The sequence below is a fragment of the Ovis canadensis genome, chromosome 3, assembly GCF_042477335.2.
Source record: "Ovis canadensis isolate MfBH-ARS-UI-01 breed Bighorn chromosome 3, ARS-UI_OviCan_v2, whole genome shotgun sequence".
NCBI lineage: Eukaryota > Metazoa > Chordata > Mammalia > Artiodactyla > Bovidae > Ovis > Ovis canadensis.
Genome location: NC_091247.1, coordinates 36,065,696 through 36,081,315, shown reverse-complemented (window position 1 = coordinate 36,081,315; position 15,620 = coordinate 36,065,696). Strand labels below are relative to the sequence as shown.

The 15,620-nt window shown below is 42.1% G+C and overlaps 2 protein-coding genes across 3 annotated transcripts in view; one reads left to right on the top strand and one right to left on the bottom strand.

The window, feature by feature from the left end:
- ALK (ALK receptor tyrosine kinase) overlaps nt 1–8,182 on the top strand; it is a 742,529-nt gene extending 734,347 nt beyond the window's left edge. The window contains exons 27-29 of the mRNA XM_069582903.1: nt 3,629–3,763; nt 4,490–4,580; nt 6,722–8,182. Of these exons, the coding sequence (XP_069439004.1) occupies nt 3,629–3,763; nt 4,490–4,580; nt 6,722–7,405 (910 nt within the window). The 3' untranslated portion in view covers nt 7,406–8,182. The remainder of the gene's footprint in view (nt 1–3,628; nt 3,764–4,489; nt 4,581–6,721) is intronic.
- Nucleotides 8,183–8,185: 3 nt separating this feature from the next.
- Nucleotides 8,186–15,620, bottom strand: part of CLIP4 (CAP-Gly domain containing linker protein family member 4) — a 73,309-nt gene continuing 65,874 nt past the window's right edge. The window contains exons 17-19 of one of the 2 annotated variants that reach the window (XR_011255569.1): nt 15,467–15,548; nt 15,181–15,307; nt 12,012–12,924 (exon numbers count right to left, since the gene is read on the bottom strand). Coding sequence is in view for 1 of the 2 variants with exons in the window: in XM_069582887.1 (XP_069438988.1) it covers nt 8,416–8,431 (16 nt within the window). In the remaining variant the exon portion in view is untranslated. Of the gene's footprint in view, nt 8,432–12,011; nt 12,925–15,180; nt 15,308–15,466; nt 15,549–15,620 lie in introns of those variants that run through there. The other variant, XM_069582887.1, reaches the window with a different exon arrangement.

Here is a 15,620-nt window from a genome sequence, read left to right as displayed (position 1 = left end):
TCAATGCAAAGAAATAGAGGAAAACAACAGAATGGGAAAGACTAGATATCTATTCAAGAAAATTAGAGATACCAAGGGAACATTTCATACAAAGATGGGCTCGATAAAGGACAGAAATGGTATGGACCTAACAGAAGCAGAAGATATTAAGAAGAGGTGGCAAGAATACATGGAAGAACTGTACAAAAAAGATCTTCTCGACCCAGATAGTCATGATGATATGATCACTAATCTAGAACCAGACTTCTTGGAATGTGAAGTCAAGTGGGCCTTAGAAAGCATCACTACGAACAAAGCTAGTGGAGGTGATGGAATTCCAATTGAGCTATTTCAAATCCTGAAAGATGATGCTGTGAAAGTGCTGCACTCACAACATTACTTACCTGAAATTATCAGCGTTCTGTAACCAACATGACTTCTCACTTCCTCGAACGCCAAGAAAATAAACATCTATTTGCAATCCATACAATGATTCTCTCAAAGAATACTCCAATTTGTCTCCCTAACTATCCAGATAGGCAGAAAGCATATTGCTGGGATTCTTTAAGCCCTGCTACTTAGTTTCATCCATGATTTTGCTTATTTTATTTTGCCTTGTGGGGGAGGCAGAAAGGCCACCAAACAGAGAGGAATAATATATGAACCAGGCAATTTGTAGTTAGTTGAATCAAGAAATCTAGTAACGTATTCCAGTAATGTCTTGAATTAACTGTATAATAATCTCTGCTTTAGCCTTCTCACCTGAAAAATACAGAAACTATCTTTGCCTAATTCTCCTCAAAAGAATCTTTGAAAGTTCACTTAAATGATGTCAATAAAAGTACTTTGTATAAATCACTTCCTACATGTCCGACTCTTTGGGACCCTGTGGACCGTGGCCTGCCAGGCTCCTCTGTCCATGGGATTCTCCAGGCAAGAATACTGGAGTGGCTTGCCATGCCCTCCTCCAGGGGATCTTCCCAACCCAGGGATCAAACCCACGTCTCTTAAGTCTCCTGCATCGGCAGATGGGTTCTTTACCACTGGTGCCACCTGGGAAGCCCAGAGAAGCTTTTGTTGTTCGGTCGCTCAGTCATGTCTGACTCTTTGCAACCCCATGGACTGCAGCACACCACGCTTCCCTGTCTTTCACCATCTCCCGGAGCTTGCCCATCACCATCTCCTGGAACTTGCTCAGACTCATGTCCATCGAGTTGGTGATGCCATGCAACCATCTCATCCTCTGTTATCCCCTTCTCCTCTTGCCTTCAATCTTTCCCAGCATCAGAGTCTTTTCCAAAGAGTCGGGTCTTCACATCAGGTGGCCAAAGTATTGGCGCTTCAGCTTCAGCATCAGTCCTTCCAATGAATATTCAGGGTTGATTTCCTTTAGGATTGACTAATTTGATTTCCTTGCAGTCCAAGTGACTCTCAAGCGCTATAGTTTCAGAGGAGCTATAGTTCCGTAAATTTTTGAGGTAATATTACATCAGAAAACTGCAACCAGATACTAAAACAAAGATAGCCCTTTTTTTGCTAAAAAAAAAACTAATTATGAAATTAAATGTTTTAAAGTTTTAGTCAAAATATCAAAGGAGATGATTTTGAAATACAATAGAAATCATTTTAAAGTTCATTTAAAACAAGTCAAATACATTTTTTTGTATTTTTGATTTTGAGAAATCAAAATACATTTGATTTGATTTTGAGAAATCTGATACATTTCTTTAAAAAGAGAGAAGTAAGGAAAAATGCCCTACTCGATATTAAAACCTAAATACACAAAAAGTAAAAGAGACTTCCCTAGTGGCACAATGGTTAAGAATCTGCCCGCCAATGACAGAACACAGGTTCGATCCCTGGTCCAAGAAGTTTACACATGCCAAGGGGCAACTAAGCCTGTGTGCCGCAACTCCTGAAGCCCACGCTCTAGGGCCCGGCTCTACAAGGGGAGCCAGTGTAGTGAGAAGCTCGCACACCGCAACTAGAGAAAAGCTTGCGTGCAGCAATGAAGACTCAGCACAGCCAAAAAATAAAGTAGAAGAAAACGGTATCGATGCAAGAAGCACACAAATAGATGAAGTGAATCGATATCCTGGAACAGACCTGTCTTACTCACAAGCCAATAGTTGATGAGAAAATTATTTGGGGAATATGTAGTGTTAAACAGTGGTTTTAGAGGAGCGAATAAAATGAGTTCCTTACCTCACACTTTACACCAAACTCAACTCCAACTGGATGTGAGAAGAAAGAAAAAAGAAATATTAATACAACTGGAAGAAAATAGCAAACATTCCTCTAGTCATTGGTAAAGAGAGGATTGTACAATCTCTGAAACAGATGGACAAAATCACAGAACTTTTTCAAATAGATTCAACTACATAAAAATAAAAATCTTTGGTATGCTAACAAGGAAAATTAGAAAGCAACTAATAGAAGTGTTTGAACTTTGAATAAAAGATTAACATCTTTGATAAAGTATGTTTATAAATCAAAATAAAATATGTGGTTTAGGGTGGTTATATGAGGTTAAACAGGAAACATTCACAGGAAAAAGAGTGAATTAACAAACACATTCAACCATGTTAATTATCCAATCAATAATCATAATTTAAAATAATCTACCATTTTTTACCTTAAAAATCAGCAAAAGTTCTCATTTTTAGTAAGAAGACTCAGTGTTGGTAAGAGTGTCTGATGCACAGTGCTGGTTGATGATCAGCAATGCACTGGAAAGTCACATGGGCAATAAGCAGAAATAATTTTTCTGCATTCATATTATTTTGATCTAGTAATTCCATTAGAATTATCCTAGATTTTACTAGATTATTCTTATCCTAAATTTTACTAGATTATCCTAATCCTAAATTCAGGAAATTTATTCTAAGGAAATTGTCCTTTTAAAAATGTATAAAGATGTTCATCACAATGTTTTTAAAATACTTTAAAAATTGAAAACAATATGGAAATGATACAGCAAATTATGGCACAACTACTCAGTGGAATTTTTTATAGCTATGTCAAATTCTGTTTATAAAAGGGTTTGTATTAGCATGCAAAATGTTTATGCTATAATGGAATTTGCCAGAAAAAAAAAATCACAGCAGTTATGTAAAAAAATTCTAAGCCCAGAATCTGTAAAGAAGAGACAACATGCTGGTTATCCTTTTATGGATCTTCACTTGTGGCTACTTTCTCATTCTTTTCTATTTCTCCATATTAAAAACTTTTATTGTAGAAAAATGAAATTAAGCAATTAAAATTTTCCATGTGTGCATGTGTGTGTGTGTCTGTGAGAATGTCACATGTTTATGTCGCTGTGTGTGCGTATACATACGTCTCTGTGTGTGTGTCGGGGCGTTTCCATGTGTGCATGTGTGTGTGTGTGTCTGTGAGAATGTGCACGTTTATGTCGCTGTGTGTGTGTATACATACGTCTCTGTATGTGTCAGGGTGTTTCCATGTGTGCATGTGTGTGTGTATCCGTGAGAATGTGCACATGTTTATGTCGCTGTGTGTGCGTATACGTCTCTGTATGTATGTCGGGGTGTTTACATGTGTGCATGTGTGTGTGTATGAGCATCTGTGAATGTATTTGTATGTGTGTGTGTGTGCACGCCCACACCCACACCTCCCGTCCTGTGTGCAGGTCCTTCGGAGTGCTGCTATGGGAAATCTTCTCTCTTGGATACATGCCATACCCTAGCAAAAGCAACCAGGAAGTCCTGGAGTTCGTCACCAGTGGAGGACGGATGGACCCACCTAAGAACTGCCCGGGGCCTGTGTATGACTCTGAGGATTTTCTACAATTTACTAAGCACGATTTTCCTTTTCAAAAAATATCTGCAGCCACATATGCTTTTTGATTTTCAAGATGAAGGAACAGATGGCTGGCCTCATTTAATATGCCCCAAGATAGGAGTGTGCCTCTAGTTTCAATGAGATGGTTTATTCCTCCTGCCCCTTGACAGCAATAATGCCACACCCCAAAAGGTAGACATTGTCTGGACGGAGGCTGTGGACTCACCAGGTTCACTCGCCTCAGGCACCTCCTAGGTCTGTGCTGTGGGCTCGTCCCTGCTGCCGTACTCCACAGGTCTTGAGTCTCCCTGAAGTATCTCTATTGCCTGGGTTTTCTGCGGTCTTATGTGTCTCACCATGGACTCCATGCAGGCCACAGGGTCACAAAGAGTCAGACACGACTGAGCGACTGAACTGAACTGAACTGATCTGTCTCACCTCCTTCCCACAAACAAGACAGATGGGAAATACAGTTAGAATATTCTGCCCCAGAGGTGACCTTAATTCAGGAATGGAACAAACGAGCCCTGTATGATACCTTCACACCCTGCCCATCAGCAGAGGGCAGCACGTGCAAACACGGGGGCAAGATGAGTCCCTACCCTAGAAGACAGTGCTATTCCAGTCCCATTAGAAAAGCACTGAGGGGGGGAAAATGTATTTTTCATCCCGTTTTTCTTGATTTTAATTTATGTCCGTGTTCTTTTAGATACCGGATAATGACCCAGTGCTGGCAACATCAGCCTGAAGACAGGCCCAACTTTGCCATAATTTTGGAGAGGATTGAATACTGCACTCAGGTATACACATCCCACCCCACCACCACCACCCCCCCACCACCACCCCCCCACCACCACCACCTCCTTCAGCTAGTGTTTATATGGAAAAGTCTTGAAGATGGCAAATACCAAAATGTGAAATAATAGTTACACCAGCCAGGAGAAATGAGTTATGCTCTTGAAGACTAATGTTAATTATCTATAAGTACAATGAGTGGTATCTCAGTCTGCCTGTTTTGTAAACAAATACTAGTTGCTGTCGCTTAGAGGAGTTGAGCTGGGAGAGGGTCTGTCCAAGCCACGCAGCTTCCCGCAGTCCTGCTGGTCCCTGTCCAGATTCCACTCCCACTTCTGTCAGTAAGGACTGCATGTTTCCTGTTTTGATGTTAATAGAAATGGGGTACATTTTCAGCAGATGACTATGCCTTCTACCTCCTCAAGAGTGGAGGCCATCAAGTGAGAGCCCCGGCTCCCGATTTCCTCCATGTCTGCACCGTCCTCGGTGGAGGGGTGTGCTCCCTTACTTCAAGGTCTCAGGGGCCTTCACAGCCGACACTTCTCACCTCCAGGCTGCGTGAATTTTCTTCCCCTCTTTTTTTGCCCCTCATTCTGCCAGGATATCAGATTCTGGAGAACCTTTTAGAAGTCAGACAACAAACCACTACCTCTCTAAATTCCCTCCCCTCTTAGTTGTGACAATAGACATACACATTTTCACACTGGAGTCATCTCCTGTCCTCATGATTCCATTCTTTTGGGTTCTTTGAGCTCAGAAGGCATTTATCTATATAGACTTCAAGTTATTCGGGGTTTTTTTGTTTGTTTTAGAGAACTTGATGTTCAGTGGCTTTTAGGTTATTATGTTGTAATATTAATGGGATGCATCCACTTAAGTACATATACTTTGGAGTAATTTTCTTCTCCAAAGTACATAAGATCCCTCTTAAAGGCTGGGAGCTCTGTACAAGCATATTTTGAATGACTCGTTCTAGAAATTAATAATTAATAGGGAAGGAACGAAAGACTAAAGCAGATAGAATTAGAAGGTAGTTATTTTTTATGCTTAAACTCTTTACTGATGAATACTGGACCTATGTGCTTTTCTATTAAACGGAAATAATGGTTTTCCCAATTTGCACTAAATAGTACAGGATTAAGTTTCCCCAACTTTAAGCTTTCTTCCACAAATCTTCCTCAGATCTCTAGCAACTGCCTTCTGCTTTTCTATATCCGTCTGTCGCTGTAAAAATGATCTAGCACAGAGCTGATTTTGTAAGTTGTTTTCCTCAAAGCACATCAGTATTTCCTGGGTTTCATCAGATCCAAACTTGTTGAAAAACCACTGCATTGTGATATCAGCATATGTAATGAAGCGATGATATAACCCAGAAACGTTATGATCAAGTGCAGCCTCCATCCAAAGGTGATGGAAATGCTGGGAGAACCAGAGGTTAACCTTGTCAGCCAGCATGGTGTGTCCTTCCTCCCTTCTCCTCCCCTCCTTGCACTCTCAACAGACGTATTTTGAAGTCAAACATGCAGATTTTTTTTTTTGTAAGTATTTCACTGGGAACTGGGCTTCCCTGGTGGCTCAGAGGGTAAAGCATCTGCCTGCTATGTGGGAGACCTGGGTTCGATCCCCTGGTCGGGAAGTTCGCCTGGAGAAGGAAATGGCAACCCACTCCAGTACTCTTGCCTGGAAAATTCCATGGACAGAGCCGGGTAAGCTACGGGGTCCATGGGATTGCAAAGAGTCACACATGACTGAGCAACTTCACTTCACTGGGAACAGACGGTAACCATTTTAAAAACTAATTTATAATTTTTTGAATCCACTCCTCTGTAAGTTTTGCCTAAAGCTGGTCTCTGCAAAGCCTCTCTTTCCTGAGTCCACTCCCCTTCCCCAGGCAGCGGGGCCGCTTCCGGGCCCCCTGTCCCAGCACGCTCTTCTGTAACAGCGCCTCTCCTCTACGAAATGAGGACGTTTTCGCATGTGCTTCTTATTCTCCCGTGCTTACAAACTAATATATTCCCAGTAAACCCTGAATGGTTTCCTCATCTGTGAAGTAAGTTTGGATGACATCATCGCTAAGGTTATCTTCCCATCCACACGTTTGGCTTGTGCTTCAAAGTCCCCATCCGTCCATCTCTCCCGCCTGTAGGACCCAGATGTGATCAACACCGCTTTGCCGGTTGAATACGGGCCCCTCGTGGAAGAGGAGGAGAAGGTGCCTATGAGGCCCCAGGACCCCGAGGGAATCCCTCCTCTCCTGGTCTCGGCGGCCCAGGCCAAGCGAGAGGAGGGCCGCGAGCCGGCCGCCCCCGCCGCTCTGCCCTCGGCTCCGCCCGGCAAGGCCGGCAAGAAGCCCGCGGCCGCGGAGGCCGGTGTCCGAGGCGGCGCCCGGCCGCCGGCCGTGGACGGGGGACACGTCAACATGGCCTTCTCGCAGTCCAACCCGCCCTCGGAGCTGCCCCAAGTCCAGGGCTCCAGGAACAAGCCCACCAGCCTCTGGAACCCCACCTACGGCTCCTGGTTTACAGAGAAACCCACCAAAAAGAACACTCCACCGGCCAAGAAGGAGCAGCGCGAGCGGGGGCCCCCGGGCGGCGAGGGCGCCCGTGCTGTCCCGGCGCCCGCGCCCGCCGCCCGCCGCCCGGGCGCCTCGCTGCTCCTCGAGCCGTCGGCGCTGACCGCCAGCCTGCGGGACGTGCCTCTGTTCAGGCTGCGCCACTTCCCGTGCGGCACCGTCAACTACGGCTACCAGCAGCAGGGCTTCCCCCCGGAGGCCGTCCCCGGCCCGGGCCGCTACGAGGACCCCGCGCCCAAGAGCCAGCCTGCGCCCTGAGCCCCAGCTCGGCCCGGGGAGGGACAGGTAACGGCTCCTCCGCAAACCACTGACCAAATGTCACTCTTCATTCTGTGCCAACTTGTTTCGAAGTGCCACATCAAAAGCCGTGTTTTCAAATTGCTTCTAAAGGTTCGGAGCACGCGTTCATCCCAGTCTTGCAAAAGGAGAACATCTCATAAAGAGGAGTGATCAATGCGAGGCCGGGACGCGGCTGCGTAGGGTTCTGACGGATGGCTGGTGTCCACCTGCTCCTGCTTCTTTCCCTGTCCCGCGTGCTCTGCTCCACGCTCGCAGAGCTAGCCACTCCCGTGTTTGCTAGTCGGAGTCATAGGTTTTCCCCTGGTCAGTGTGGGCCTGGACCACTTGAGAGCAGAGGGAACAGAAATAAAGTTCTCTGTAGTGTCAGGGTGGGGACATTCTTTACTTGGAAAAGAAAAATCATAGACAACTCACTGGAAGGTCACTGTGGATGCTGGGTGCTTTCACTTGGGCTGTGTCATCGACGATCATATCATAAAAATGTGATGAACAGTTAGAGTAGTAGAGAGAAAATGTGTATACACTCACCTGAATGAATCACAAGTACTCAAAAGCGCTTTGAGGATGGTAAGATCCAGAGAGTCCAACATCCTGGTAATATACCTCAAGCCTTAAGAAAACCCTCCTACTAACAGTGAACAGCAGAGTGTGAGGTTTCCTATTGCGTTGAAAATTTGAGATTTAAAATTTTAATTACTTATTTTAAAACTTAGCACTAAAATAAACTCCGATGATATAATTTAAAAAAATTTTTTTAATGTAAGCAACGGTGATACATCGACGCATAAAAATGTATCCATTCATGGGCATTAGTGTCACACTTTCTAACAATTTCAGTCATGAAGGTTACCAAGTTGAAGTTTCTACTCCTGGAGATGAATCAGGGGAGCAGCAGGCCCTTCAGTGGTCCTAAGGAGAGGTATTGATTCAGTATCCTTCCTTCCAGGCTTCACCCCAGTTCCGGCTCCTTAATAGTGTGTGATTCTAGCACATATGGGAACAGAAATGGACTGAAACACAAGGTATAATTTGTATACCTGTCAAATACAGAGTAAAACAGTTTTGTTCTCTGGATGACATGCAGTGAAGGAATCAAGGGACACGTGAAGTGCTGAGGTTGGTAGTGACATGTTACAAAGAGAGTTCTGAACTTGGTTTTCACACGTGAAATTTATCTCCATTGCAGACAAGTTGGCAATCTGTTAAATCTTACACACAGACATATGCAATGATGCTTTATCAGAAAGTTTTCATCTCTTTCTTTCTGCTCCCCTCAATTCTCTTTCCCAGTTGCATTTCTGGTGGTAGCTGTGCCAGAACCTCACTTTGGGACGAAAGCATTTTTTATCACTTGTTAAGCACTAAAAATTCCCAAGCAAAGGACTGTGTCTATCCACCTTGCCCTGCCTTCTCAACTCCACTTGCATCAACAGTCTCATCTGGACTCAAGGCCATTCTGTTCTAAGCCAATACCAGACCAGTGAGTGTGATTCCCCTATGGCAGAGCCTTGCCTAGTCAGTAGTTCTTCACATCTTGAGAAGCTCAGATACCTTGGACATCACTTTTCTTTATCTTCTTGACTGCCAAAAGTATCTTCATTGGACACACATGAAGATCTCATCAATGAACTCATCTCTAAATACTTGTATCAATAAAGTTTTAGCTCATGTCCGGCACAAAGTAAATAGTCTAATTATATAACCATTAACTCATAAACCACCTGAAGGTGTTCAAGAATCACACTTTGAAAGATATCCTCCTAAAAGGATGACAGAGCAACAGTCATAACAAGAACAATTTTACTTTATACTTGTGACACCAGTAACCAATTAAACAGGGAGCATGCTACATGGTTAAATAGCCAACTCTTTCATTAACAAGGGAAAAATCTTATTCTTTTCTCTTCTTAAAAACTACACATCCACTACATTTTCAGGTTGTGCCTTACTACCACGGAGATTGATTTGTTGATTCTCTCTAATCGTCTTTATTGGTATCAGTTTTCATGTAAATGGTAGTCCAGTCTTAAAAGCCTGTATACATGGATAATAAACAACTCCACACTGAGATATGATGACCTCAAGATGTTTCATTTAACTTGCTAATCGCCCAGGTATCAGCACTCCTGCCATATGGCTCCAGCAATTCATACTGATGCTATGGACTCACATATTTATTAATTATGATGGAAAATTCCACCTAGAACATGGACAGGCACAATTAAAGTCTGTAGAAGTTACATTAATTAAGCCATAAGCTAGTATAACTATTCATGTTCCATATCTATAAAGAAGCTCATCATAAGTTCATAATCATTCCATTGGGAAACTGACAATTTGTGAGGAATGACTAGTTTATCAATAGGTGGTACTTCAATATTTTAGCAGGTCAATATATCAGGAACAAACTTTTATTTTTTTAGAAAGAGTAAGATCTACGTGGTAGTTGAAAGACCAGATTCTTCAGGTCCAGTTAGGATGTGCGTCCTGGCTGTCTATGGGTTCTCAGATCTGTCTGTACCTCAGTGTCTCCATATACAAAATGAGGATAATAACGTCCCTTTCTCCCTGTCCCTCAGGGAGATTATAAACTGAAAGCACAAGCACTCCCTCACACCTCTTGAATTCCTTAATGAATTGGGTTGATTGTGGGGAGAATTTCAAAAGACGGCATGTGTCTCTATACGCCTGCCCTCCCACTAGTCCATCTGGTCCTCCCAGCTCCCCTTCTGTGCCGAGTGTGCTTCACCTGTCAGCTGTTTGATGACAGTAGCAAGAACTCTACCAGAACCAAGTCCTTTCAGCTCAAAAGAAGAGTGTGAAGACTCTCTGCTACACTTAGTGTTAAAAAATGAGCAACAGAGGAAGACATTTAATCAATTTGATGAATTCTTTTTAAAGTGTCTGGCCTCTCCATATAGTTTTTGATAAACTCTACAGCTCTAAGATATCACATAACCACAGATTAACTTTATTCCATAACACTTGGGGCTTTTACCTCCAGATTCACTGGGCGCACCACCAAAAATCCCCAGCGGCTCAGTGGTAAAGGATCTGCTTACAGTGCCGGAGTTGAAGAAGACACGAGTTCAATTCCTCAGTGGAGAATATCCCCTGGAGGAGGAAATGGCAACCCACTCCTGTATTCTTGCCTGGAGAATCTCATGGAAAGAGGAACCCAGCAGGGCTACAGTCCATGGGGCCGAAAAGAGGCAGACATGACTGAGCACACGTGTACCACTAAAAATTCTAAGTGATCAGGCTATTTTAACAGATTTTCCTCTAGTAATAGTAGAATTAAAATTCACATGAGCTTTGTAGACCTAAAACATGATGCTTATGAATTTAGACTACTCTGAATAACAGACTTCCCATGGCAAGATTCATAAAATGTGTGAAGTGCGTTGTCAATCTGTCTTTAGCTAATGACTTTTTAATTGGGTCCCCAAAGAACACACAACTTGACTTTGCTAATTTCACTGCAGCAGATGGTTCCCTGTGCTATTGTGTGAACATATAAAACAAAAACCAGAAATTCCTATAAACTTCCACAAGATGCCCTAAAAGATAATTATTGAGAACAAATAGTAAGGCTTCTATTAAGATTCTGTTTTGATTTAGTATCCTGAGTAGGTGTATTTAATTTTTAATGCACCACTCAAACAAAAGCTATTTTTAGCTCTAAGTTAATAACTTTTAAAACATTTGAAAAGCTCAGTGTAAGGAAATAATATGACATAGTGTTGGGGGAGGGAGGAACATGGCTTCAGCGTTCAGTAAATGTAAATGAGCGTGTTACCTTTCCACGTAAAGATGGCACCACCAGGCTCGCCTCAGGAGAACCCCAGATACCGCATCTATCTGCAGTACTCTGCCCTGTCCATTCCGCAGATCCCTCTGTTTGACCTGTGCTCCAGCAGTTACCCCACTCCATTCATCTACAAAGGCCTACTGCCTCCCTGAAAGCAATTACTCAAAATAAGTTATCCTGCCATCACTAAAAGCCTCATTGGGCAGGCGACTTTTTCAGCCAGTGTTAGTTGAAAGGCAGTCTTACTAAATGAACCCACTAAGCCTTAGTATATTAGTGCTCCCTAGAGCACTTACATTGTGAGCGGTTATTTGCCAGTACAGACGATTATCAGACTGATAAAAACCTCACCCGGTTGTAATATTTTGCATGGCTTAGCACTCATCGATTATTTGAGAAGTAGCATGCAGACCGAGTACAGGAGTTGAGTATAGGTATTAGACAGCAATTACCTACCTACATGACTCCAGCAAGTTAAAGTCTCACTTTCTCATTTAAGAACATAAGCAGTTTGGTCTCAAAGGCCCCCTTCCAGCTCTGAAGTCTGATTCTGCAAGACTTCACTTCTGTGTAAGGTAAATCCCAACATCTGGCCCACAGTTGGTAGGGGTGTGTATGTGTGTGTGTGTGAGAGAGAGAGAGACAGAGAGAGAGACTCTTAATTCATTCAAAGCGAAAGCCAATTAATTCAGTGCACAATGCCAGTGATGCAAAGTATATTTAATCTTCATTCAAAAGGAGACCAGAAAGAAGTTTAGCATCAGTTATCTGTTTATTGTTCTATTCAAAGATGTCTTTAATAAATCATAAAATCATTAACATAGCAAAATGAGGTTAATCCTAGATGGTTTCCTGGAAGAAGCAAAGCTGACACAGGACTATGAAAATCATCGTAATGACCTTCACACTCACCATGACACCACTTATTTCTCTTTTGTTACATTTGCTACAGTGGCAGCCTCATGAGCAAAGTAAAATCATGTGACTTATCACTCGAAGGTTCTCTTTTACCATGCCTAATACTCAATGACAGAGCTCATGTACTGTCTGTCCATGACCATTCCCAGAGTAACAGAGCCCATGATGAGCCGCTTGTTGGAGACCAGGCGTGTCCATGGAGTCAGGCCTCCCTCAACAAACATCGTGGAACCATTTATGATGAGGAATTCATAGTAACTAGAGTCCTCTCTCCCAACCACCATCAGATTGGTTAGAATCTCTCTTCTCAACTTTGTGGAGACACCCACTGCCACTGGAGGGCAATTTTTAGAAAACTGCTGGATTATATAGCTTTATAGTGGATCTAGAAATAAGGAATCCCCAAAAGATAGCCAATTCAAGGGTCCCACCAAAACAGAAGACTGTGACAACTGCAGGCAATTTTCTACATGTTAGTGTATCTAACAGTTGAGAAAAAGATTTTTAAATGTTTTTTCTTTATTCCACAGTAATATTTATGTGGTATTTCACAGTTCTCAGCGAAGTAAGATTAAAGATCAATTATTTTTCTTCATGAACGTAACCAGTAAGCAGCAGGTGATGTTTTGTAAAAGAAAGCGAACTAAAGCAGGACATGGACTGGATTTTCCTCTGTCTCAAATCAGGGAGTATGAAGTGAGACCCCAAGAAACCTCATGCTATTTCTTAATTCCCTAAGCTTCAGTCCCTGCAAGAAAGAGAAAAGATCGCTTGAGAAAAATCACATTTTTAAGAAGTACATATAATCTATTGGGATTATTAGAAATTCATTTTTACTGGCAGGTTCAATAAAGGAGACTGAAAATGTTTACTTTCATCCTCTTCTCTGTTGTGTATAATGCAAAATCCACTTTCCCCTGCCATCAATATGGAATTTTTATGACTATTAAAATTCATTCAAAAATCCACATTAGGATATTCTCCCAAAGATATTGCATAGCAACACCTATCCTTCATAATGAAAACTGTCAGGGACAGCCAATATCATCAACACTGTTGACTAAGACTTAAGCTGAATCTCAGAAGTCACAGTAGACAAAGAATAAAAAGGATGACTTGAAACTGTGCACGTAATTTTAACATGATTCATTTCCATGTCAGTCTTATTTGATTTGTTACATGAAAAATCATTGATTTGGTCTTTGGGAAGGTAAGGGTTCTTCAAGTAATGCCTCTCTCAGGCTAGAGCTGAAAGAACTTAGCTTCTATGAGATCAACACAGGTCAAAGAGAACACTGCATGTAGATATTTAAACTTCCTAAACTTTAGGGATGCTTCAAATTCAGTTCAGCGCAAGTAGCTTCCTGAGACTCCCTATTTAATTTAATTTAATTTAATTTAATTTAATTTAATTTATCCAATTCAAACAACTCTGACAAAATATCCAGTCCTGAGACCGGTTCCTCTGAGAACAGAGGCATACAAAGTGTGCATGTGAAGACCTGAATATTTACAGGAGCAACAAGCTTGACACTTGGGGGTTCGTGAAGGATTTTAGAGCTGAAATTAAATCATATTCATGATCGCTGGTCAAATGATGGTAGTGATCACTGGACACAGGTTATGTTTTAGCTAAACAGCCTCATTTAAACACCTAGAGTGTCTTTACTAACACAGCTCAGAACTTATAGCCAGCCCCTCCTCGGCATCAAGACCACGCTTTCCAATTGGAACTAAAAAATGACAAGACCTACTGCTGCTTTATCATGAAAATTCTGTTATATTTTAAAGAATGAGAAGAAAAAAAGGATCCTACCCCTAATCCGTGCCTTTCTCCTCAAGGGAAAAGGCTATGAGCAGAAGAGTTTCATTTCTACCACGCATAATGAAAATACATTGTCGTCAGTAATGTGCCCATCCACTAACTCCTCCACATAAATTTCTTTCTCCCTCCTGTAAAAAGGAGAACTGGCAAAAATTTTGCTATAAGAAAATTATTTTTGCCTATGCAAAGGCATCATATTCTGCTTGTAATAAAATCTTAACACAACTTACGTAACTTGTTCAAACCCCACACAGTCTCCATTAAGAATGTCTGTTGTGTATTCAAGCAGCTTATGTGACATTGTTTGTAAATAAGGGCCTATGTACCAAGGGATATTACTAACCAGTTACTAAAATCATTTGTGATAATGTGAGCTTTGTATTAACTACTATGTTTGTATAATAAATGAGTGTAGTAAAGCAAAGGGCATGAAGAAAAATAAAAAATTCTCCTACTTGCTTGTCATGCAATGAAATGTATTATATGTCTCTGAGTCAATCATTTAGATAACAAATGTCCAGTGAACAGTTAATTACTGGATCTATAGCCTAATTAAGATGATTCTTAACACTGTAGGTCTCTAGCCATTGGTCAATGTGGTTTAAATAATATCACATAGTCTAAATAGGTAGGTCCAAAATAAAACTCTGAAATAAAAATGCAAAGGGCATGAAGAAAAATAAAAAATTCTCCTACTTGCTTGTCATGCAATGAAATGTATTATATGTCTCTGAGTCAATCATTTAGATAACAAATGTCCAGTGAACAGTTAATTACTGGATCTATAGCCTAATTAAGATGATCCTAATGGTAGGTCTCTAGCCATTGGTCAATGTGGTTTAAATAATATCACATAGTCTAAATAGGTAGGTCCAAAATAAAACTCTGAAATGAAAATGCCTGACTCCAGAAACCAATGCTGTATACACGTGGCTGAGATCCAGTCCACCCTCTCTGTGTTAGAGCACACATGTTACTGTGTCCTCTGAATTAGCATCACAGCACAACGGAAATTCAGGGCTGGCCCAGGGAAAACAGATAGGCAATTAGGTGGCCACACTGTCCTTCCTGTCCCCTTTTCTGCCCTTGACACCCAGCACGTCACTGTCTGGGGTGAAGGTGGGCTACCATGATTCAAACCTTTCTTGTCCCTTGTCCTCCCTTCCCAGCAAAACGTACCTGTCCGTGGCCTGGCCTCTCAAGCCCACCTGGCCGAAGCTGGTGCCCTCTACTGTAAACCATCGACGGCCTCCACTGCCTTGGCGCATTCAGCAGCATTTCCTCAGCAGGTACTAGGTACCAAGTACTATTCCAAGTGTTAGGGATGAAGCCATGAACAAAACAATTAGAACCCACCCCTCAATGAGCACAAAGCTGAACATAACCACGGGTGGTAAATGCTAAGTAGAATGATAACGCGTGAGAGCGCTAAGAAGCTCAGGAGAGGACGGTGCGAGGGACTCACCACGGTTAGTGTCTCAGCTTAGACTGCAAATGTCTGTATCTGAACACGTTTAAAGCACTTAAACATACTGCCACCAAATTACCTTTAAATACAGAAACAAAAGCCTTTCAGTAGGAGGTAGACACTTATTTATATATAATTTTAAATCTGTAAA